Below are 26,459 nucleotides of genomic sequence, written 5' to 3'. Positions count from 1 at the left end.
CCTGTAGCCCCAGCTACTTGGGAAGGTGAGGCATGAGAATCACTTGAATCCAGGAGGCAAAGTTTGCAGTGAGCCAAGATTGTGCCACTGCACTCCCGCCTGGGTGACAGAGCAAGAACCTGTCTCAAAAGAAAAAAAAAAAAACAGAAGAGTACCCCTGGAAGCAGATTTTGAGCATGCGTGATCAAGGTGGTTGAACATAAGATGGGGGGCAACAGAGATGGTCAGTCAATGAGGATGCTGCCATAATCAGAAGAAGGCAGGAACAGAGGAGCAGGAGGCAGAGGGTGGTCGTTCCAATAAACAGTCATCATCATTCACCTATTTCCCAGGTCTGAGAAGATTTTCAGACCTGGGCCCCATTTACCTAAGAGGTGGCAGGATCCATAGGTAGAATGACACTATAAAACCATGGCAAGCATAAACTATAATGAGTTCTCTAGTCCTTTCCTAAATAAACTACATACACTGGGGAAAGGAAATTCATCAGATATTTTGAGGATGATCAGACACAAGCTCTGAGCTGGCATTGATACCTGGAGACCTGCCGTATTATCACATCCCCCCCCAATAGAGCTGAGAAATCAGATGGATCCTGAAGAATGACCGTTGCCTACTGCAGGCTTACCCAAGCAGTAATCCTGATCAAAGCTGCAGTGCCTGATGTGATTTTATTCCCAGAACATATTAATAAGCCTCAGGTACATGGTACACGGTCATTGATTTGGTGACCAAGAAATGATATTGATTATAATTCGTTTTTGTTCTGGTGCTTTTCAAACTCACTCACCCTCTGCCATAATACAGTCCCAGGAGACCTGGACCTTCTGGACATCCTGCAGAATGGTATATGGATCCATTACAATGATGACATCATGCTGACTGGGCAAGATGACAAGAGGTTGCTATACACCAGAGGGCTTGGGAAGACACATGCCCTGCAGAAGGTAAGGTATATGAAGAGTCAGGCGGCTGCCACCACGTGAAGTGTTTAGGACTCCAGGATATAATCTCTAAAGTAAAAGACAAATGGCTTGCAGCCCCTATCACAAAGAAAGGAAGCACAGCACCTGATAGGCCTCCCGGCTTCTTTTGGAGATAGCACATTTCATACCTACCAATACTACACTTAAGAATATTGGGTGACTCAGAAGACTACCAGCTTTCAGACAGCCCAGGAGCAAGAATGGGCTCTGCAGCAGATCCAGGCTTGCCCTGCCACTCAGGCCATAAGGTCCAGCAAGCCCTGTTGTGTTGGGAGAGCCAATATTAGAAAAAAGATATAGTGTGGCGTTTATGGCAAGTCCCCAGTGAGAAAACAATAATGCAGGCTTCTGGGGTTCTGGAACAAGGTTATGCCATCTATAGCAAAATTATTATATGCTTTTTGAGAAAGCCCCCACATGTTCCTGAGCACAGAATGCTTAGAATGGAATGCTGGACCATGGAACATCAAGTGACAATGCATACAGACTGTCCACTGTGATCTGGGGTTTGTTCATTCGTTTGTTTGTTTATTTGTTTGTTTGTTTGTTTTTGAGACAGAGTCTCACTCACTGTTTCCCAGGCTGAAGTGCAGCAGCACGATCTCAGCTCACTGCAACCTTCGCCTCCCGGGTTCAAGTGATTCTCCCGCCTCAGCCTCCCAAGTAGCTAAGACTACAAGCACACACCACCATGCCTGGCTAATTTTTGTATTTTTAGTAGAGATGGGGTTTCACCATGTTGGCCAGGTTGGTGTCGAACGCCTGGCCTCAGGTGATCTGCCCACCTCGGCTTCCCCAAGTGCTGGGAATACAGGCATGAGCCACTGTGCCCTACTCAATCCAGGTTCTTTTAAAACTGCCATTTCATGAGGTCACATAGGCTCGGCAGTAGTCTATTGTAAGATGGAAATGAGTGGAACCAAAGGCATGGGGGAAGTTGTATGAACAGGGAGCCCACCCCCCACAATTCCATCCACTATCCCCAGCTCTTACCTCTTGTCAAGGAGTGTCCCAAGTGACCAGCTGAAGAAAGAAAGAGGAGAAAGCCCAAGGTTGGTTTATGATCTGTGAAGGGTCTGAGATTTTACCCTGCCTGTAAGCTAACAAGTTATCCTGACACTGTTGTATGGCTGCTGGCAGAAAATTTAAGGTCAGAGACAAAGAACTTTATTACTCAGCACAATTGCAGCAGCCAGAGTATCAGCATTTTCTTACACCAGTTCCCTGGGCTCTCTTTCCTATACAGCAATGCAAAAACATGCTAGGTGACACCTGCACATGCAGTGGGCTACATTACAGAAGAAACTCAGTTTGGGGAACCCAAACCTTCTATAATGGGCAGTAAGCATGCCTGCTCTTTGCTCTGGAGGGAGACACTAACTCTAACTTTCAAGGTCGTTTACGACACAAGCCTCCTGAAGAAGAGGGGCTGGAACGGAGGCAGTGAGTGCCTCTGCTTGAAAACATGCAGAAATAATAGACTCGTGGCTTGATATGAGGTGCAAGCCAAAAATGAATGGCAGCCATATTACAGCCATATTCAGGGAGTTGCCTTGAAAGACAGTAGAGAAGGGAAACTTCTCAATGGGTAGAGCAGTGAGCAGTGCACCTGACCATTCACTCTGTGACCTGAGCTGAGAATACAGTGGTCCCCTTTATCCGTGGGGGATGCGTTCCAAGACCTCCGGAGATGCCTGAAACGGCAGATAGTACCAAATGTATACATATATATATACACACACACATATATATGATACAGTTGAATTTATAAATTATGCATAGTAAGAGATTGACAATTATTACCAATAATAAAATAGAGCAACTATCACAATATACTGTAATAAAAGTTATATAAACATGGTCTCTCTCTCAAAATATCTTATTGCACAGTACTGCAGGTCACTGAAACCATGGAAAGCAAAACCACAGATAAGGGGGACGACTGTTTATAGACTCCTGGGCTGGCCAGAAGCGTGGGAGTAAAAACACTGAAAGATTGGTGAGGAGTCCTGGGGTAGAGGCATGTCAGTGGACATATAGCATTGAGCATTAAGTGTCAAGATTGCTGCACCACACTTTAATATCCACTAAAAGTAATGGGTGTTACTTTTAATCCTCACAGAAGAGGTACTGAACAACCAAGTAGACAAAATGATGCAGCCAGCTGCTGTTAGCCAGTGTCTTTGTTATCAGCTTTCTCTGAGCTGGCAGGATAAACACATGAATGGAATCGCCACAGGGACAGAGATGGAGGCTGTGTATGGACCCAAAACTGCTGGCTTCCACTTGAAAAGGCTGATCTGGATACTGCTGCCTTTGAATGCACAACCTGTTAGCACTAGTTGGAACTAGTGCCTCTGATATGGCACTAGTTGGAACTAGTGCCTCTGATATGGCACTAGTTCTTAAGGAGCCCAATGGACCATTTAGTGACAAGTCACTTACACTAGGTCCCTGCCATCCTGCAACAGTCAGCAATTCACAGGTATGGGTACCAATCTCAAAACGAATTTGCCCTGTCTGCCCACAGAGCCTCAGCCAGCACCACTCTCCAAGGGTTTACAGTATCTCTGATCCACAGTCTCAACATCTCAAGTAATACAGTATCCAACAGGAGACCCACTTCACAGTGAAGGAAATGAGGGGGTGGAGCCATGGGACACACTCTATCACCTGTCACACCATCCAAAAGCAGCCAGCCTTGAAATCCTGAAAACTCACTTGAAAAGGGCAGCTGATATGCTGGCTCAGAGGAGATGGGACATCATTCTCTGGGACGCAGTGTGTGCATTAAGTCAGAGGCCCCTTTGTGGTGTTGTGTCCCAGTGGGAAAAGTACATGGGTCCAGGAATCAATGAATGGAAGCAGGAGTGACCCTCCTTAATATCACTCTCTATGACTACTGGTTCAGTTGGTACTTCCTGCCACACAACTCTACCCTCTGCAATGTTAGAGTCCTGGTCCCCAAAGGAGTACACTTTTGCAAGGGGACATAGCAAGACACATTTGTGTCTGCTAGCATCTGTGTTAATGGTCTGTGTGCGAAGTCATGTATGTTGTGTAGTAGTGAGTGTGTGTGTCGTGTGTGGACGTGGAGGAGATCTCTGCATGTGTGTGCACCGTGTGTGTTGTGTGATCAGGTGTGTAGTATGTGGCATGTGTATGTATGTGATGTATGTGTGATATGCGTATGTGGTGGAGCTGTGTATGTATGTGGTATGGGGGTGTGTTTTGTATGAGGGGTATATAGACATTTATGATATATGTGGGTAGTATGTGGGTATTTACATGTACTGTGTGAACATGTGTGGTATGTGTAGGGGGTATGTGCATGAGGGTGATGTGTATGGTGTGTATACATGTGTGTAACTTGTATATGTGTGTGTAGGGTGTGGGGGCACATGTATGTATATGTGGTATATATACATGTGTGCTGCGTGGTGTTTTGTGTGTATATACTTGGTGTTATGTATGTATGTATGTGTATGATGTGTGTGTATGTGATATGTGATATGTGAGTGGTATGGGTGGTACATGTGTATATATGTTTGTGGTATGGATATGTGTGTGTGCATAGGAGGATTTCTGTATGTGTGTAGTGTGTGTGGTGTGTACTTATGTGTGTGATGTGTACGTGTGTGATGTGTACCTGTGTGTGTTTTGTGTGGGATATTTGCATGGTGTTTGCATGTGTATACAAGTGTGCACTGTAAGTGCAGTATATATATATTCGTGTGATATGTAATATTTATGTATGTATATATGTGTGATCTGTAGGAGGTATGTATTTATATGATGTGTTTGCCTACATGTACACAGTATGTATAGAATTGTGGGTGTGACACATGCATGTACATGGGGTGTGCATGTGTGATGTGCAGTGTAGGTCATTTGTATGCATGTGTAGTATATCTATGTGGTATCTATACATAAAAGTGTGTTCTGTGTGTGGTGCATGAGTACAGCATGGGGTTGATATGTGCCTATGTGTGTGATAAATATAGATATGTATATATGTGTTGTATGTGGCATATGTGTGTGGTATGTGTATAAAGTGTGGGGTGTATGTACATGTGTGGTGCATGCAGTATGTGTTCATGTGGTAGGTGTGCACTCTGTGTGGTATGCATGCGCACACACGTGGTGCATGTAGTATGTGCACATATGTTGTATGCAGTGTGTGATATGTGTGCATGCATATGTCTGTGGTCTGTGTGTGGTAGTTATGTGCATAGTGTGTGTCTGTGTGGTATATGTATAGATATGTATGTTTACATGCATGGTACATATAATGTATGCACATGAGTGTGGTGTGCGGTGTACATATGGTGTGGCCTGTGTGTGATATGCATGTGTGTCCATGTGTTTGGTGTCTGTATGTGTACATATGTGTGACATGTGGTATATGTACATGCATACTCTGTGCGGCGTGTGCACATGCATGTGTGTAGTGTGTGTACATATGTGTGGTGTATGGTAGATGTATGTGCATGGTCTATGTGGCATGTGCACATTATGTGTGTTTAGTATGTGTGTAAACATGTGTGGTGTGTGGTATCTATGTGTGCATGATCTGTGTGGCATGTGCACATGATGTGTGTGTGTAACATGTGTGTACCTGGTATATGTATGTGCATGGTCTGTGTGGCATGTACGCATGATGTGTGTGTGTAGCATGTGTGTACGTATGTGTGATCTGTGGTATCTATATGTGCATGGTCTGTATGGCAGGTGCATATGATGTGTGTGTAGCGTGTGTGTACACGTGTGGTATATGGTATACGTATGTGCATGGTCTGTGTGGTGGGTGCACATGATGTGTGTATGTAGTATGTGTTCCTGGTGTGTGTGTGGTCTTCCAGCTGGGTAGTCAGGGAGCCCTCTGGGGGAACAGCTAGTATCTCTTCTTTCTCTCACTTCCCTCCCAAAGTACCTCTGTACCCAGCAAGATCTTGAGAGCATTGGCTGATGAGAGTCCATTTCCCAAGTAGCTTAGAGGCTGCGTGACTCTCACAGTCGTCCTTGACAGCGGCTCCAGCGCCCCGCCTCCCGCACACACCACACCGCCCAGTATTGGGCCAGAAGCTAAGCAACCGTGATATTGGCAGTCATGCTCGTGTGCTCAAGCCACCCATGTGCACGTGAGGAACGGCGCGGGCGCACGGCTGCACATGCCGCCCAGTCTGGGCTCTAAACAGCATTGCATTCTAAATGAGCAGGCTGGCTCATTAGAGGGAAAAGCAGTCTCTAATTCCGTGTTACATCGCCTTTTGGCTCTGCTTTGTCTTTGCAGACACCAGATCTCATCTGTTGGAAGCTGCATATGGCTCGTTAAAAGGACAGAGTCTGGGAGGGGCAACAGTGGGGCTCGCAGGCCAGATGCCACCACCCTATCCCTCCCTCTGTTTTTTGTGTTTTGTGGTTTTTTTTTTTCAGCCTTTAACATTTTTCCCTTTCTTGGCTTAGCCTTCTTTCACCTACCCAGTAAAAACGGTGGGCTGGTAATAACTACCATTTATCAAGTACCTACTCTCTGCCAGCCACAATTGTATGTGATCTGTGATCCTCACAACAAGCCAGCAAGGTAAGCATTCTTTTTTTTTTTTTTTTTTTTTTTTTGAGACGGAGTCTTGCTCTGTCACCCAGGCTGGAGTGCAGTGGCTCAATCTCAGCTCACTGCAACCTCCACCTCCCAGGTTCAAGCAATTCTCCTGCCTCAGCCCCCGAGCACCTGGAATTACAGGCATCCACCACCACACCCGGCTAATTTTTGTATTTTTAGTAGAGATGGGATTTCGCCTTGTTGGCCAGGCTGGTCTCAAACTTCTGACCTCAGGTGATCTACCTGCCTCAGCCACTCAAAGTGCTGGGATTACAGGTGAGAGCCACAGCACCCAGCCCAGCAATGTAAGCATTCTAACACCATGGTGCAGATAAGGAAACTGAGTCTGGGAGATTGGAGGATATGCCTTCATAGAGATGCATGGATGGAAACCAGGTCTGTTGGGCTCTTCCCTCTGTGTCACTTAAACACAGGGCCACTATACTAACTGCTTAGCAATGTCTTGGTTCATTGAAAAGGGGAAGAGATTTCTAACCTACGTAGCCTGTATTATAAGAGAAATACTGCTTTCTCACTTAAATATCTCCTGAAATTGTGAAAAGCCCTATTTCTGTACTACTTCTCTTGGCATCTCTATAATCCAAAGGACAAAAGTTACAATCTAGAGATGCTTACAAAATGCCCTAGCTTTTTACCACCCCATCCTAGAATACAGTGAGCAAAAGCTCCTGTCCTGTCAGCTCTGTCATTGGTCTTTGTCTTTGAGGTACTGGCCCCTTGGCCATTGCTGGTTTTCTATAGCAGTAAACCATACCCTACATCAAATAAGTACACTCTCTTCCATTTATTTTAGTTCAGTCATCTGGTATTTTCAAAGACCTGTTTGTGACAAAGATGTGCTCTACCACAATTTTCCTCCTATCATCTAAATTATCTCTTCTCTCTTTTGGCTCCTTAAGAAAAATTTGCTCCTGATTACAAGGATATGTCGATTTCAGGGAGGCAGAGGAAGAAATACAACATGATGTCTATTGAACACAACTTTGGAGTAAGACCTTGGGACCCAACTCCTGTTTGCTTCATATACAAGCTTTGAGACGTGATGAGTTTGCCTCAATTCTCTAAGCCTCAGTTTCCTCATCTGTTGTTGTGAGGGAAATAATGCATGGAAAGCTCTTAACACAATGGCTGGCACACAGTGAAAGTGCAAGACATTAACTATTATCATTAGAGTTTTCAATTGGAATGAATAGGAGACTTAAATTTGCATGATTGTACTTTTACAGTAAGCCATTAATGATGCATTCATTTAGTTTTCTACTCCCAAAGATCATAGATTTGATTAATTATAACAAGAATTTAAAAATATTTCCATTATTCAGAAATAACCTACAGAGTCTAAGCCTGTCCTTTCCTTCCTCCCTTTTTCCCAATCTTTTTTTTTTTAAAGAAATAGCAATTATGTAGTCAGATTCACTGGCTCTTTCTTCTTCTCCCTGTTAACAGGCTAAGTCTTAATCTTGATTAGGCAGCGTTGCAACTGATCTAAGTTCTCCCCAGCTTTCAGCCCAGCCCCTGCTTCCCCAGGCTTCAGAGTGCAGCTCTGCACCACCCTCTCCACCCCCGCTTAGCATCAGAACGTTGCCAAAGTTAAGCATCTATAAAATGTTTCTTTTGAATAGTTGTCTACCTACTTGGATATTTTTTCCTTCTCCCAGAGGCAAAAATTGGACCACTTAATCTATGCTGTAGGACAGTCTTGCCCCTCAGAAAATACTTGAGCATATTAAGTTGTTATGAAATGGATCTGAGAAGCAGAGTTCTGAACCATGCCCACGAATTTCCCAGCCTCATCACACTGGCATTCTTTCATAGCCCCGAAATACTTTCCACTTGCCCTTCCTATGAATGCAAGTAAAGCAAAGTCTCTTGACAAAGCAAATTAAGAGTAATCAGTGGTTTGGGTTTTTTTTTTTAATTATTATTTCCTGTGACTCAAATCAAACCTATTTCTCAATTGTAACGTACGAAAAGAGAGAGATCAAGTTGACATTTAGGAAAATTGAACATTGATAAGTAAATTGCCTTCACTCAGTCTCTCAGGTTCTCTCTCCTTTCCCCCTACTCCACCACACCCCGTGGCCCTGCTCTCTGTCACACACACAGCTGAAGTATCTTTAAAGGGTACCTATTTCCTGCAGATCATGCTTATGTTAATCTCACTTCAAGTACAGATGCACCGAGGACATTACAGGGTCAATCATTTTTATCCACAAAGCTTTAGATTCCACTACGTTATTCAAACTGGACAATGGACTTCCCCATTTTGTGCCCAGACCTGCTCACTAATAGAGTGACCTCCTTGTTATGGGTGAGGATATATTTGATGCTAAAACTGCTACAAATTTTTATCAGCATTTAATCTTGAGACTGTGAATTACTACATCCTGCATGTGTTGGTATCTTACTTTGATTAAAAATGGGATAAATCAGTGAGAGAGTCTTTTTATCCAAGGCCATGTTCCTTTCACATGAAGGTCATATACGGGCTAATTGGACAAAATATAAATCATGATTTTTTCCACATTCAGTTTTAGATCCTGACCTGTTTTGTGTCAAGAAATCACAGGGAGCCCAACCTGTATCATCAAGATTGTTTTGATTTACAGATGATTTCCTTAAATCATAGCATGATGACATTCAATGCAATTCCAAAATTAAGGAATGGAGAGTTCAGAGGGACATTTAAAAAAAATGCTTGTAGTGTTATAGGAAAAAGTAATCAGAACTTTGACTCCATTTGCTTTCCTGTATCATAGAAATGTTGAGGACAGGACAAAAATATAACTCCCACCGGTAACACCAGTCATACCCTCGCTGGGAGAGGTGATGTAGAAGAACTTCCATCATTTTGATCAATTGAGGAGCTGGTCTCTTCTTGCTTTAGGGTTCATTGGTCTGCTCTCTAATTTTTATAAGGTATAGAAAATTTGGCCTTTAGTAAAATGGGCAGGTCTCATTTATTTTTTTCATGTTAAATATTTATTTTGAAGATTTCAATGAAAATTGTGCTAGGATAGTTTTCATTCCAAGACATCCATTCTCTAAACTTAAAAATAAGATGGACATGCTTACAGAGAAAGAAAATATATAAACCTGTTTCTTGAATGCTAGATCCAATCTTAATGGCAATGAAAAGAAACAAACTTCTCCCTCAGCTTTCCATCTCCCAAATGCAGGTGACCCCAAATAGGGTTGCTAGATAAAATATAAGATGCCCAGTTAAATGTGATTTCAAAGAGCAAATTTTATTTTTGTATAAGCATGTCACAAATATTGCATATACTGTTTCCTTTGCTGAAGTTGGCCACCCAACTCCAAAGCCTTTAAGTAAATGTTCCACAGCTGTCCTGGGAGTTGGAGCTTAAGAGATTGATAATCCCACAGAATCAAGAGCAGTGAGGTAGCTGAATGTCATTAAATCAACCTTTAATTTTACAGATGATCAAACAGAGGTTAAAGAGATAAAAGCCATTTTCTAAGAACACACAGCTGACGATGAAGAATCAGGTGGAGCTGCATCCTCTAAGGAGCATCGCCTCCTTATACTGTTACTTGAGGAGTTAGACTTTGACTTTAGAATTAGCACATGGGCAAGCATATTCTGTTTCTCTGTGCATCTGTCTAATAAAGCAATAGGAATATAGCACAAGTAAACTCTATCGCCTCCATGGGAAGGGAAACAGAACTGGCTACCTTCATGGGGGCGGGGGGTGGGAAAGGGGAGGCAAATTACAGAGAACAAAGCGCAGATTAGTATCTCAATAAATTATCCTGCCACACAGGCTTTCACATGTCAGGTTTTCTTAAAGTGGGGCACATTCATGTTAGCAATTCATGATTACTGTGGTTCATTATGGAATCTTCCCCTGGAGACCTTTCAGAATCAGATAGAAGGCCATTTGTCTTTGTTAGCCAAGTTGCAGCCCTATCAAGAGACCTTCAGAAGGATGAATTTAAATGATTTCCCCAGAACTCTTCTGAACCATGGACTCTATGAAAATTTAAACAACTAATATTATAATGTTCAAACCTAAGACTAGAATAAATGCAAAAGTAGCTTGGTGTTATTACAGAGCTTCAATATTACTCAAGGATTTACAGAATCATGGAAAATCCCTCCAAAGGACATGGGAATGCCCGGATTGCTTTCCTGAAACATCATAAGGGGGCAGTGTAGCCTATTTGGTCGATGATGATTAAGGGTGTTATTTATATGCATATAGGATACCCAGTTTCCTCACTTTTTGCATGAGATGCATTCTAGAGAGCCCTCAAAACAGGAAAATGCATTTTCCCCCACAAACAGGGTTAACTAAGGTCAGAGGCTGAGATACTAAGGTCCCCCTCGCCCCCTGAGTTCCCCAGAGGCTCTTCCTCTGATTGGCTTCGTTTCCAACTCCTATTTCCCATTTCTCTTGCTTTTCCTAAGTAAGCTAGTGAGGTAGCAGGGAGAAGGCTCAAGTGAAACTCCACACTCCCCCTGCCCCAGGTGGTCCTGAGTTGGAGATATGGGGGAGGTCACCTGCTCCCCGGCACCTGCTTCCAGCTGGATGAGGAATTTGCAAGCCAGGTCAGTTCTCTGCGATCCAGGATGAAAAAGACTGAGGCCACAAAGCAAGACATACAGCACTGCCTAAGTATGCCCCCCACATAACCCAAACGACCAAAAATGTAAGCCATGAGTATTAGGACTGGAAATGTTTCCCATATGTGGAGCCTGTGGACGGCTTTGGAGCTTATTTCATCTAAACTATTCGTTTTTCTGTGAACAAATGAGGGACTCATTACCAGAAATCAGTCTTTCAATCTTCACTGTTAAGGGAGAACCCTTCCTCTCCACACCTGATGTGTCCCTCCAGGTGGAAGGAGTCTCATTAGCATAAAATTCCTGGCCTCTCTCCCCACACCTCTTGCCCATTTAAGGGAAGAAAGAGTGACCTAATATGATGGGGACTTGGGGGAAAAAACCTAGGTGAGTGCCACCTCGCCTCTTCCTCCTCTCCTTTTCTTCTGTGGGGAACAAGTTGCCCAGAGGAACATGCTCTGCTTGCCTGCTGCAGTACAGACTCTCTCTCCTACAGAGAGAGGATGAGACAGGATGTCCAGACCGCGTGCTGTGGAGTGAGTAAATGTGCATAAATCTTGCATTCAATATCAGGAAGACCACTTGTCAAAACATATAAGCCATATTTCTTGAATAGTAACTTTTGTAGCAATATAGATGAAATTTGGCCTCCATCTGCCTCCATCTTTTGCCTTATTTGTCCATTTTGAATTTCCGCAAATGTATTGGGAGCCCTCAAATCTCCACATCCGTGTGAGGGGTTCTTAAACATTTTCAGGTCGCAAATTACTTTGAAAAATCTCATGAAGCGTCTCCTCAGAAAAATACATTTCCTAAAGCCCATATGTGGATCTCAGTTAAAATCTGCCTGATGTGTTTTCATGATGAATTTTATAAGGTGATATATACAGAGCAAGTCAAAAAGACTTAATTAGCTCTTTTTAGGAGTCCATGAAAACACAGGCATTCGACAAACATCTGCCTTACCAACAGTCAGTTATTCTAGACGCATACCAAGTTTGATTTATTTCATTAAATAAGCAATGACTGAGGGACTGCTGTGTAGCAGGCTCTCAGGTAGGCACTAAAGGGAGAAAGAAGTATAAAGAGAAACAAGACAATACTGTTGACCTCAAGAAACCCAGTCTAATGGGAAAACACAGTGGTGAGTAAAAAATCACAACATGGCCAGGCGCAGTGGCTCCCATCAGTAACCCCAGCACTTTGGGAGGCCAAGGTGGGTGGATCCCTTGAGCCCAGGAGTTCAAGACCAGCTTGGACAACATAGCAAAACCCTGTCTCTACAAAAAAATTAAAATACAAATACAAAAATTAGCAGGGTGTGCTAGCGCATACCTGTAATCCAGCTACTTGGGAGGCTGAGGTGGGGGGATCACTTGAACCTAGGAGTTTGAGGCTGCAGTGAGCTGAGGTCACGCCACTGCACTCCAGCCTGAGCAACAAAGCTAGACCCTGTCTCAAAACAAACTAACAAAAAATCATGACACAATGGACTTTGCAACTCACTGTAGCCATATGATTCAGCTCTTGCCAAAGGAGTGAAATTGGAAGTAGTATGTGCAACTTCCAGTTCACGTCCTTAAAGGGAAATGAAAAATCTTCCCCTTCCATTTTCTCCCTTCACAATAACTAAAATGTATTTGCTATGTTGAAAGCTAGAGCATCCATCTTGGGCCCTTGAGAGAAGCCACATATTGAGGATGGCAGAGCAAGAAGATACAAGAAGTCTGGGTTGCTGACACCACTGAGCCAATACACCTACCCTGGAATACTGGCCTGGGAGAGAGAAAATGAGAGAGAGAAAAATGTAAGTTCTGTCTTGTTTAAGCACTGTATTTTTAGGTCTCTTTGTTACAGCACCTAAGGTTTAAACTAATACACTGTGAAATGCACTGAATCACGGGAGAACAGCATATTTGATGGGATGAGGCTGGTGGCAGCAGGCCTTTTTATTCTTAGGTTATAGACATAGAAACCAAGGCAAATAAGTTACATCTTCCAGAAAGTCACAAGAATCGAATCAAAGCTCAAATTTTCCTCTTATGTTCCAAGTCTAGTACTTATTATTTAGCATGTCCAGTATCCAAGGATAGTCCTTGAAACAAATTCTTTAAAAAAAACTTCAAGCAGTTGACTAGTGGCTGCCATGTGCCAATCACTTCAGTGAGCACTGAGGATGAAATACAAAGCAGAAACAAAGTCCATGCTTTCATGGCCCTTGTAGTTGGTGATAGAGGTTGCTTAATCACAAAAAAATGAGTATACTATTACATATCTATACAAGTTCTCTTGATGAAACAAACATGGACTTAGGAGAATATGTCATAAAGAAATTTGACCTGGATGGGTCTCTGCATAGGCTTTCCTGAGCTCATGTGCTTGAACTGCACCCTAAAGGAACAGAAGAACTAAACACAGTGGAGAATGAGAGAGAATATTCTCCAGGTGGCAACAACAGCATGTGCAAAGGCCCTGTGGTGAGAAGCAGCACGAAAAGTGTGAGGAACTAGATGAGACCGGGTGAAGTGCAGAAGAACAGGGATAGATTGGTGCAAGATGAGGTGGAAAGGTAAGTAGGGCCAAACTACACAGGATCTTGAGGAGCATATTAAGGATCTTGGTGTTTAACCTCAGAATACTTCATCCCTGGGGAAGGAGAATGAGAGGAAAGGGGAGGACAACATGATTGGTTCTGTTTGTATTATGAAGAACAGATGGGGTTGCGGGGGGGCAAAGTGAACACAGGGGAGTGATTGCAACTGCCTAGGCAAAACATTATGATCATTTGGACCGGAGGTATGGCAGGGAGTGGAGATAGTTGTCAGCTGGAGGCCAATTTCCTGGCATAAAAGGGAATCTCACCTGCTATGATTTGAATATATGTGTCCCTCCAAAATGTATACATTGAAACCTAATCAACACAGTGATAGTATTAGAAGGTAGGGCCTCTGGGAGGTGACTAAGTCATGCAGGCTCCACCCTTGTGAAGGATGAATGCCCTTATAAAAAAGGCTTCACCTGTAATCCCAGCACTTTGGGAGGCCGAGGCGGGTGGATCACGAGGTCAGGAGATCGAGACCATCCTGGCTAACACGGTGAAACCCTGTCTCTACTAAAAATACAAAAAATTAGCCAGGCATGGTGGCAGACACCTGTAGTCCCAGCTACTCAGGAGGCTGAGGCAGGAGAATGGCGTGAACCCAGGAGGTGGAGCTTGCAGTGAGCCAAGGTCGTGCCACTGCACTTCAGCCTGGGCAACAGAGCAAGACTCTGTCTCAAAAAAAAAAAAAAGGCTTCAGAGAGCTGCCTCCCTCTTCCACTTTTCCACTATGAGAGGACACAGCAAGAAGGCATCATCTTGGAAGAGGAGTGTAAGCCTACACCAGACACCAAATCTTCAGTCCTAGTCCTTGATCTTGGACTTCCCAGCCTCTAGAACTGTGAGAAATAAATTTCTGTTGTTTATAAATTATCTAGTCTATGGTATTTTGTTATGACAACAGGAGCAGACTAAGGCAACACCTTTAGCCAACTATACTTAGTTCACCTAGATAACTCAGAAGAAGCAAATATACATAGAATTATATAAACTGTGTGAATTGCAAATGTTTCAAGCTTCCAGAATCCACTATGGCAAATATTTGCTTTTGCTAGAAGTTTTGCCACCTTTGTTTTCTTATTTTTGCATTTGTTTTACCTTCTTCTTCTTCCTCTCCTTGGTAGAGAAAGAGCCAACAAATCTCTAATCCTATAAGTTACATCCAGGATAATTCCCATTTGGGCCTTTCCCTAGAAACAAACATGAATCCTCTGTGTGTGTATTTGTTAAGTGACTAATACAGAAATCAATGGCCATCACATTCTCTGGGCATGCCCCTATTGTTTTGTTTTGTTTCAGACTTTGTTTTTATGCTGCTTTTTTACTAAAAATTGGAAAACAATACTCTTTGTCTAAAAATATCTCTTTGTACATATTCTTCAAAAGCTTATAAGCTACTTAAGAGAACATTTTTCCCTCCCTTTTCCACCAAAAGTACAAAGATAAGTTATTCCTTGATGAAATTATTGACTATACATCCCACAAGACTTCCTTCAATAGCAAGTAAATATTCCCTCCATAACAATGGACGTGGAATGGAATAACAATGGAATAGCATGAAGAATAGGAAAATTCTTAGAGTTTTAATAAAAGATTTCTCAGAGGACCCAAGGAGGCTGGTTTTACACAAAAGAGACTTGGTGATTCACAAGAGCTCCCCCTACCCCCCACTCATACACTGGGGAGGGGGGGTCTGCAGCCTAGTTGTGGGTGGCCTCTACCTGAAAGTGATAGGCTTACCCTATTCCCTCTTGGCCTATAGATCATAGGCTTGAGTCTTTGTTGAGCTCTGTCTCTAAGCTCACAAAAGAGAAATCCCACTCTGAGAAGTGAAATCTAGTTGCATTTCAAACACTAATTTTTACAAGGGGGAATAACAATATAATTTTTTTAAATTAAATTCTGAAGACCCTAAAATTCGGACTAATTCACAAGAACTTTCTTTTGGTCCCTATCAAATATACAGAAATTCAGTTTAAGTTTGCAAAAGTGATCCTTAAAAGACCTCCATGAGGAGAGAGAGTAATATTAGCATTTACATTGTTGGTATGTGCATGAGACTTCTTGATCTGCAGTCCAATACCCTGCCTCAGAGCTATACCCCCTCCTGATATGTGTGTGAGACTTCTAACTAAGCTGACCAACTGTCCCAGTTTGCCTGGGACTGAGGGGACTCCCAGACATGGTTCTTTTTGCTTTAAAACTGGGAGAGTGGCCAGGCGAGGTGGCTCACGCCTGTAATCCCAGCACTTTGGGGGGCTGAGACAGGTGGATGACCTGAGGTCAGGAGTTCAAGACCAGCCTCCCCAAGATGGTGAAACCCCATCTGTACTAAAAATGCAAAAAATTAGCTGGATGTGGTGGCACACACCTGTAATCCCAGCTAGTTAGGAGGCTGACGCAAGGAGAATTCCTTGAACCCCTGAGGCAGGGGTTGCAGTGAGCCGAGTTTGTGCCACAGCACTCCAGCCTGAGCGACAGAGTGAGACTCTGTCTCAAACAAACAAAACAAACAAACAAAAACCTGTGAGAGTTTGGCCAGGCAAAGTGGCTCACACCTGTAATCCCAGCACTTTGGGAGGCCAAGGCGAGTGGATCACCTGTGGTCAGGAGTTTGAGACCAGCCTGGCCAACATGGTGAAACCCCGTCTCTACTACAAAATACAAAAATTAGGCCAGGCACGGTGGCTCACGCCTATAATCCCAGCACTTTGGGAGGCTGAGGTGGGCAGATCACGAGGTCAGGAGATTAAGACCATCCTGGCTAACATGGTGAAACCCCATCTCTAATAAAAATACAAAAAATTAGACGAGCGTGGTGGCGGGCGCCTGTAGTCCCAGCTACTCAGGAGACTGAGGCAGGAGAATGGCGTGAACCCAGGAGGCAGAGCTTGCAGTGAGCCGAGATGGCACCACTGCACTCCAGCCTGGACAACAGAGTGAGACTCTGTCTCAACAACAACAACAAAAAAATACAAAAATTAGCCGAGCATAGTGGCACACACCTGTAGTCCCAAGTACTCGGGAGGCTGAGGCAGAAGAATCACCTGAACCTGGGAGGCATAGGTTGCAGTGAGCTGAGATCATATCGCTGCACTCTAACCTGGGAGACAGAGCAAGACTCTAGCTCAAAAAAAAACCAAAAACAAAACAAAAAAAAACCTGAGCGAGTTCAGGGGAAACTGAGATAAGTTGATTACCCTCCCTAATATATGCAGTTCATTAATTTTCTGAAGGAATTTAAGCATCAATCCCTCAATACGTATTTATTAAGGACTTATGTCTGCTCAGTACTCTGCTAGGCACTGTGAAAGATAAAAATGGTATATAACTCATGAGCTCCATTCCTTGTCTGAAATTCTGTGACTCCCTGATTGCTTCCCAGAAGTTAATAATCTAATTTTTCAAAATATGCAATGACTGCTTACTAAACATTACTTGTCAGGCACTGTGGTTGGCACTTAGGATGCAAACATAAATGAAAGACCAAATCTGGCCGCAAGGAGCTTACTGATTTAGGGGGAAGATGGATGATATAGATAATATGTAATACCATACAACTTGGTAAAGGCTATCATACATCTATGGCAAAGTCTCAGGCACACACAGCATAGCAGGATGTGACTAGCTGGTTGCAGCTATGTGCAAAGACAATGATGGTACCAGGCAGCATGTGATATGTTTCATGCAAGTGGTGGTCTACATTCTGCATAATAAACATTGTAATAGTTCAGAGACAGAAAGAGCCCTCTTAACAGGGTCATTATATCTGTGTATATAGGGAAAGACCTCATTGAAATGAGAGGATTTAAGATAGACTTGAGTAAAAATTTAATATGTATGGATAAATATAAAAGAAGCCTTGCATGGACCAATCATACTAGTTTGTTATAAACGTACGATTATGTTTTATCCAGTTCTGTGCATCTGAGGTGCAAAAACCAACCAACCACCACCAACAAAACATTAATTAGCAGAGATGGGGAAGATAAAATTCCATGTGAATGTACCAGCATCACCAAAGATCTAGATTAGAAGCAAGAAAGATTAACACCCTTTAGCATTAGATGGATTTAACAAAAAAGGAAAGGTTTATGTAGAAGAAAAAGATAAGAAAAAATAGGCTAAGGTCAAATTATGAAAGATCCTGAATTGCCAAGAAGCTTGGAATTCCTTCATTAGACACCGAGGAGTGGTTGAAGTCTTTTGGGAAGGGAAGTGCTAGGGTGAAAGTTGTATTTTAGGAAGCTGAATCTGGATAAAGTGATAACCCAGGTCTTGTATGAATTAGAGAAGATTCTGAGTTAATTAGTTAAAGCCAAGGAAGTTTTATCATGCATGGAAGGGAATATTAAATACAGTTCTCCCTTTTTGTGGCAGAACACAGCTGCTGGCTGAAGGGAGGGAGAGGTTCTTGGCATCTCCCTAAGAGGTTGGGAAGCTGATGCACCTGCCGAGAGAGAAACTGGCACCTCTTCTACATAGAGAAGCATGGCAGCCATGAGTGAACATTTTGCCTTCATCAGACGCCCCTTCATAACTGGAGAAGGTCATCTCCAAGGAGAAATCAAAGAAACAAGACCTTCCACCTCCAATTTCCAAATAAAAAAACACCTAGAAAATGGTTGCACCTATATATGCCTAGATTGAACTAAAACAAACAAAAGTAGAGAGAAAGTCTTCCACATCATTCCATATTGTAGACACTTTCAAATTCCTTTCTCATAATCTATGTCTATTTCTAATTCTACCTGTACAAAATATAATCATGCCTGCTTGTAATTACTTACGCATACATGAATACTAGTAAGTTAAACTCACTCATCTATTTACAAAGACAGGGTGATACATAGTAGCTTAGGAATTGCTTCTTTTCCCTATGATTTTAAATGTACAACGAGTTTCTTTCTAAAACACATATTTGCAGATGTCACTTTAAACACTATTTTCTGAGATTATATTTTCCATAGAAAACAGATGTCTGCAATTATCCCTTTTTTGACCTCTGAGACTTATCAAAGTCAAATAGGTAATCATCCAATCAGACGGGCTATCATTATCAGAAGAAAAGTAATTATAATCTGAATATGTTTGAACATGATTATTATAAGCTTTAAACTGTTACACTTTTGATTGGGGCAGAATTGGAAGACATTATCACTTCATAATTCAAATGATGTAACTTCTCTTGTTTTTGTCATTTAGAATCTGGAGAGCTAAATTTATTTAACAATATAATTCTTTAAACATGAACAAATTATGCAATAATCTCTTTAAAACCATGAGAATGCCTCTCAAAATCTTGACAGTGAAATTAGGGGATTTTTCTTTTTTTTTTTCACCAGAGCAAATCAGAGCTCGGCACTGAGCCCCGTCAGAGTGGGAAGCTTGAGGCAGACATGTTCATTTCACAGACATTTTGTGATCTGCTTGATTCTTTCAAAGAGACGAGCTGCTTTCCTGCCTACCTGTTGAGGCCCACACATGGCTGGTCCAAAGCAAAAGGAGAAAATTAGGCCAAATACAGAGATGATCAGAAAGAAAAAAAAAAGATGTGTAAAAGAAAAAAATATCTTTCCAAAGAAGATGTATAAATAGAGAAATGAATTAGAAATAAGGATATGAATTTAGAGGGAGAAGAATGTTGAAAACTAAATGCCTTATAGATATAGAGTAAAACATCATTTCCTATTGAAAATAATTGTATAGGCCGGGCGTGGTGGCTCACGCTTGTAATCCCAGCACTTTGGGAGGCCGAGGCGGGCGGATCACGAGGTCAGGAGATCGAGACCACGGTGAAACCCCGTCTCTACTAAAAATACAAAAAAATTAGCCGGGCGTGGTGGCGGGGGCCTGTAGTCCCAGCTACTCGGAGAGGCTGAGGCAGGAGAATGGCGTGAACCCGGGAGGCGGAGCTTGCAGTGAGCCGAGATCGCGCCACTGCACTCCAGCCTGGGAGACAGAGTGAGGCTCCGTCTCGAAAAAAATAATAATAATAATTTTATAAAACCTGATTACACAGCCCTTCAGTCCAGATGTTTGTTTAACTTGGTGAGGGGTCCTGATTTTTCTCCTTCATGTTTTCCAAGATCTTTTCCCTTTGTATTCTATTGTGCTTTCCAGCCGACCTGCTCATCTCCTCAGGAAGGGGCTGTGGGGATGCCAGGGCATTCCTGCGCTGTTGCTGGGGCCTGAATTAACAGTGACCTGGGGAACGTCGATAAAAACGAGCACGTGGGCCCATCAGAGAATTTCTGTAGCTCAGAAGTGCTGGGTGTTTGTTTTCTCTGAACATGGCAGAAGGTTAGAAACTGTAAGAAAAGAGGGGCCTTCAGAGAATTTGAAAGGCACTGAATGTATGTTTTTCCATAATCAGAACATTTCTTAGAACAATGGTTTAGGAGGCATCATTCAACTTATAATTTTAGTTCAGCACACTGAAGACCGGAGGCTTCCCCTCCCCGCCTTCCTCCTCCACCCAAATATAGGAGACCTTTGGAAAAGCCAAATTTGCACTTAATATCTTTCCACTTCCCATATTAAAAGTACCCCTTTCTTCTTGGTGACACATCTTTTTGACTTAATTTTTTCCCCTTCCCTGCACCCTCCACACCTATGTTTCAATATGCTTCATTCAACAAAGAGCTACTAAGTGCCTAATATGGCCAGGCACTGTGGATATACCAGTGAACAAAATAGACAAATACCTCTGCCCTTCTGAAGCTTACATTCTAGTTAAATTCTTATCAATGCTGGCTGCTCTGTTATTAACTGATAACAAAGGTATTAAAGGCGTTATCGAGGATGTAAGGTGGTGTTCTTTTATCATTCAGGGAACCTGCATCTTTGGTGAGGGGTAGGGCCCAGTAATGTGCATTATTAAGCTCCCTTGGTGATCTGGACCCTACTAAAGTATAAAAGTGATGACACAGGCTGGGCACAGTGGCTAACACCTGTAATCCCAACAGTTTGAAAGGCCAAATTGGGAGAATCCCTTGAGCGTAAGAGTTTGGGACCACCCTAGGCAACATAGTAAGACCTGGTCTATAAAAAAAAAAAAAAAATTTAAAGGTAGGTGGGCATGGTGGTGAGGACCAGTTACTCATGGGGGCTGAGGTGGGAGAAGCCCAGGAGGTCAAGGCTGCAGTGAGCCATGATCACACCACTGCACTTCAGCCTGGGCGACAGAGCAAGACTCTGTCTCAAAAAAAAAAAAAAGAAGTGATGATAGAAAGTGTGACTCCCACCACAGAAGTGGGAGAGTTGCAAGCTAAGCCATAGGAGGGTTGACCTTGTGCTGCCAGAATCTCTGTGGCTGCCTCTTGTAATTTCACCACACGGACAGGCACCCGTTCATTCCACCTTTCCAAGGCTGGGCTGTACAGACGCCTCCTCTGCTCTCTCTAGTGTGCAAAGACTGTGAGCTCACTACTTTGTTAGTCCCTCAGTGGCAGAGACCCTGTTTGATTAGCATGACTAATGATGTATAACTCCCTATCACCTAGCACAGTGCCTGGGACAGTGTGAGTGCTCAGAAACATCTAAACGAAAGCCTGGCTGTCAGTTTCACTTCCCAAAAGCTTTGACGCTCTTTTTAGTCCACATGGAAAGATCTTCCATTGTCTGTGTGCTCCCTGTTGGTCACAGATTCCCAGCCTTACATATTATCTCACAAGATGTCGAACTGAAAATTCCCAGCTAGATTCTTACTCTACATTTTATCCAGCTCAGACACCTAGATTATGGCACTACTTTTAGATGGAGATACTTTCTTGACATTTAGACCACGATGCCAAACCTTTTGCACATCCATGCACTGCTTCTGATGCATTTAGCTCATTAAAGTAGGTGGCATCTAGCTGCATCCACCTTCTCTCTCCTCCTAATCTACTTTCAAATAACCAAGGCAGCCTATTAACACTTGGTGTTTTCATTCAGACTTTGCACACTACTGCCTTTGAGCCTTGTGATCACATCATTTCCCATCTTTTCAGAATGTTCTTTCTCCTCAGTTTTGCCCGGACCCATTCTATCCAACTTTCAAGACCCACCCAGCAAACACAATGCCCATCATCCATCGTCTCTGAGTGGGGGCAGCAGCAGTCTGAATGACTCTTTTCCACAAGTCTTCTGTAACCACTACAAGCAATCCCTCCTCCTGCTGATTGCTTCATGCAATTATTTTCTGTAGAAATTACTCAGCATCTTCATTTGCTCTGTAAATTATGTTTTTATACAATTATAGATGCCCACATGTATGCTTAATTAGCTCGATGAGGGGCAGAATAGCACATTGGTAAGAGCATGGTTTAGGGGGTCCAGCAGACTCAGGTTTAAATCTAGGTCCTCCCCTTGGTGAAGATATGACTTACAACAGGTTACTTCTCGGGATTTCAACTTTTCCATCTGAAATATAGGGTAATTGTATTTACCTGTATCAAGCAGATCTTTTTATTCTAATTCTTTCATGTGTGGGACCTTGCTGACCCTGGAGAGATTGCTGCTCCCAAAACTAGCCAATTCCTAGAGATAGTAACCAACTGATCTGTGAATGTGCCTTTCTATGCAAACCAACCAATCTAAAGCCCATACCCACCCATTACCTCCTTTCTCTGGGCCCTCACATTTGGGTCACTAGTCCTGTATCCTAGTCACTGCCAGGGCCAGGTAGCAGGCAATGAGGGGTACACCCTATGCCTCAGAGCCTGCTAAAATTATTCAAACTATCCAATCCCAGTACCAGCCTGGACAACATAGTGAGACCCCCATCTCTAGAAAAAAAAATTTAAAAATTAGCCAGGCATGGTGGCACGTGCCTGCAGTCCCAGCTAATAGGGAGGGTAAGGTGGGAGGATCCCTTGAGCCTGGAAGGTTGAGGCTGCAGTGAGCTATGATTGTGTCACTGCATTCTAGCCTGGGTGACAGAGCAAGACCCTGTCTCTAAAAAAATAATGATCATAAATTAAAAATAAATAACCCTAACAAATTCCAAGGTGATGCTGATGTATTGTTTAGGTACCATACTCTGAGAATCATTAGCCTAATCATAGTAATCCTTCAATGAATGGTATCCCATAATTATTATTTTATCAGTTCCTTTAGGTCAGAAACTAAACCTTATACCTTATATCCCCCATATCAAAGGGGCTTGCAGCAGGCACTCAATAAAAGATGCTGAAGGCTATTTGACATTAAAGCTTACTAAATAGTGAAATCTACCTATTAAGATACGTTTGTGACTAGTCTGGGCATGGTGGTTCATGCCTGTAATCCCAGAACTTTGGGAGACTGAGACAGGAGGATCAGTTGAGGCCAGGAGTTGGAGACCAGCCTGGGCAAGCTAGCAAGACCTTGTCTCTACAGAAATTTTAAAAATTATCCAGGTGTTGTGGTTATGCACCTGTAGTCCTAGCTACTTGGGAGGCTGAGGTGGGAGACTCGCTTGAGCCCAGGAGATAAAGGTTACAGTGAGTTATGATGGCGCCACTGCACTCCAGCCTGGGTGACAGAGCAAGACCCTGTCTCTAAAAAAAGAAAAAAGGTACCTTTGTGAATAGACTAGGAACTTGTCTAGTTAGGAATATGTTCTAGTTAGCCATTGCTGCATAACCATAACAAATCACCCCAATGCTTAGTGGCTTAAAATAACAACCATTTTATTATATCTCATGATTTTGTGGGTCAGAAATTTGGGCAAGGCTTGGCTAGTCAATCTTCCGTTTCATGAGGCATCGATGGAAGCCATGCAAAGATACTTGACTGGCAGCTGGGCTGATTTATTTATATGGCTTTATATTTATTTATATTTATATTTATTATATTTATATACCTTGCAGGGATGGCTTGAAGCTGGGCTCCACTGAGACTGTCAGCTGGAGCTCCTCCACATGACCTTTCCAATGTAGTGGCTTCAGCGTAGTCAGATGCCTTACATGGCAGCTTAGGGCTCTGAGAAAGAGTGTTTCAGTTAGTAAGGTGAAAGCTACATGGCCTTTTATGATCCAGCCCCAGAAGTTCCATTTTGTCACTTTCACTGTACGCTATTGGTCGTCAAAACACTCACAAGCTTCCCCCACTGTCTCCCCAGATTCAAGAGCAGGAGATGTGAATCCCTCATTTTCATAGGAGGAGTGTCAAAGAATTTGTGGGCCACATTTCTAAACTATCCCATAATGTGTGGTTGCAGCCCTGTGTCTAGTGAAGGGAATAAAACAAATAAGCAAATGACCTAGGGCTTTATAATTGTACTCTGCTATTCTCCATTCTGAACTTTTGATATTGAATCCTCTTCCCTAATATTTCATTGGAAGCCAGGCAGCTTCCCCATGACCGTCTTCATCTTATGACTGTAAGTTGGAATGAGTATCCATATACCTGTCAGAATTGCCTAGTGCAGTAAAACCCACAATGAAATTGCAGGTTCATTATACAGTATGAAAAATCGCATCCCCCAAGGACACAGTCCCAGTTGGCATTTCTCTCTCCCACTGTAATCTACAATGCCTGGGATACAGGTGTGCTCCTCATCTGTGTCTCCAGTTTTGGGATGGGAGCCTGAACAGCCAGATTCAAACCCGATGCCCCTGTTGTCTCCGAAGGAAGCACCAGCAGTCTGAATGACGCCTTCTCTCATGTCTCCAGGGCTGTACTCCCTTTGAGATCCCGTGCTCTCTGACCAGCACAACATGTCAGCAGGAACTAAATGATGACCTCAGCAGCAGTCCAAGATTATTTTGGTTACATTACTCTCTGTGATTATCCAAAAGGGAAAACAAAAAGTCACTTAAACATGCAGCTTGTGCTCTTCCAGCACAACAAAGGATCTCCTGGAAATCTTTTATTTTTTAAAATGACATTATAATGTTATGCTTTGTTTTCATCACTTTTATCATCATTTCTTAGCAGAGGCCCAAGTGGCTCAGCTAGGGTAAAAGGGAAAAAATTATAATGATTCATTTGTATACATTTGTCCTAGTGGGAATTTGATGTGATGGAAATATAAGAATATTAAATTAGAAGCACTCACTCCCTTATTCTCTGTTCTATTTGAACCAGACACAAGATACAAACGTTATATGGGGCCCAAGAATGCAACAGTAATTCAGTGATGCATGAGCCCCCACCAGAACACTTGATTATTTCTAAACTGAGTGGACATGAGCTTTCTCTGCTCTCTGGTGTCACTGATGCCTCTCTTTTAGTGAATCCTTCACCCCATCCCAAATCAATTCCTCCATTAAAGTCCCTACCTTAAGATAACAGCTTACGTAGTTCTGGAGAGAATGGGGTCAAGTAAGCCACACACCGGGCTGTCCTGAAGTGGGCTTGTTTCCCTACAAACCTCTTTCAGCAAGGCGTCCCCAGGCCGGTCCTTAGCAGCTCTCTTCCGGGAATCAGAGCTGACCAGCTCCGGAGGCCAGTGTATCGGTGGGGATCTAACCAGGAAACAGAAACCACCAGAGAATTCCAAACAGGACTTTGATGCAGGGATCAATTACACAAGGGATGGAGGAGCTGACAGGCCAGCCAAGGCGGGGTGAGGAATCCAGATTGCAAAGACAGGAAGCTGACACCGCCGCGGGGCAGAGGAAAGGGAGGAGGGAGTTCCCGGAGCTCAGGGTGCCTCGTGGAGTCTCCGCATCACAGGGTGGAGGCTGGAACCTTAGTGGACCTGTCTGGCAACAAATGGAGTGGGAGAGGTGCGCAGCTGGGAAGCAGGGGAGAAGGCCTCGTTTCTCCCTCTCTACCTCCACCATCCAGCCTGTCAGCGCCTCCTATCATCCTCCGATCTTAGAAAAGCAACCTACAAGGGTCAGACCCCTTTGATTTAGAACAGGGTAGAGGAAGGGCAAGAAACAGATCCCAGGAAAACAGAGCCAGAATGTGCACTGCCAGTAACCCCGCAAAGCTGGTCTCACTTGGATCTCTGCAGTCTCTCCAGGCCCCTGCACACATCCATCCCTAGCTCACGTTCAAAGGTCTCAAGCCACCGACGACTATGCTGACAACACTGATGCAACCTTGTGGGATACCAGCCTTTCTCATGAAGGCTCCGCTCCCATCAAATCTCCAGCCTCAGTCAACCCGCTCCTTTGGCCTCCCACCCAGTGCTACCTTTAGCTCACTGTGGTTCCCGCTGACTCACCAGTGTCTTTACCAATTTGACTTGATCTTAGATCCATTTCTGTAAGCTGAACTCCAGCTCTAGTGGGTGTGGTCTGGGTTTGGTATCAAATAACCTTCTTTCTCACCACAGAAATATTCTATCCTTTTCTCTTTTCCAGCAGAAGATGGCGTTTTGCTCTCATGATAGGCCCAATTCAAGATGGAAGGGAGGGAGACTCCACCTCTTTGCAGGAGAGCTTGTAGGGTGGGAGAGATTGCTGTGGACAACTTTGAAAATTACAACCAGCCCCAGGCAGAGACTTTATAGATCTCCTCAATACTAATTAATAGTTTTTCTCAAAGATTTCCTTCCTCCCTTACTTTTTCTCTTTCTCCCTTCCTCCCTTTTTATTTTCTTTTAGTACCTAGACACAGGAAAACTTAATCTTTGGGAACCAGCACATTTCTGAATACAGCTTAATTACAGATTAAATTTTGAAAGATTTAATGGCTCTTTATTTTGTCTTGATTTTGTCAGTCTAGACTCTAACACCTTTA

General features: G+C 43.2%; 1 protein-coding gene across 5 annotated transcripts in view; it reads left to right on the top strand.

Moving 5' to 3' along the window:
• LOC129481080 (uncharacterized) overlaps positions 1-18,552 on the top strand; it is a 114,985-nt gene extending 96,433 nt beyond the window's left edge. The window contains exons 3-5 of one of the 5 annotated variants that reach the window (XR_010120383.1): positions 808-947; positions 12,853-13,004; positions 18,177-18,552. Coding sequence is in view for 1 of the 5 variants with exons in the window: in XM_055275974.2 (XP_055131949.1) it covers positions 808-947; positions 7,509-7,574 (206 nt within the window). In the remaining 4 variants the exon portion in view is untranslated. Of the gene's footprint in view, positions 1-807; positions 948-1,972; positions 2,029-7,508; positions 9,041-10,050; positions 10,242-12,852; positions 13,005-13,556; positions 13,922-18,176 lie in introns of those variants that run through there. The other 4 variants (XR_008657251.2, XR_008657253.2, XR_010120384.1 and 1 more) reach the window with 4 other exon arrangements.
• Positions 18,553-26,459: the final 7,907 nt, after the last annotated feature.

Source organism: Symphalangus syndactylus, chromosome 4 (assembly GCF_028878055.3).
Source record: "Symphalangus syndactylus isolate Jambi chromosome 4, NHGRI_mSymSyn1-v2.1_pri, whole genome shotgun sequence".
NCBI lineage: Eukaryota > Metazoa > Chordata > Mammalia > Primates > Hylobatidae > Symphalangus > Symphalangus syndactylus.
The sequence above is the reverse complement of the archived record's forward strand: the minus strand, read 5'-3'. Positions and strand labels throughout refer to the sequence as shown.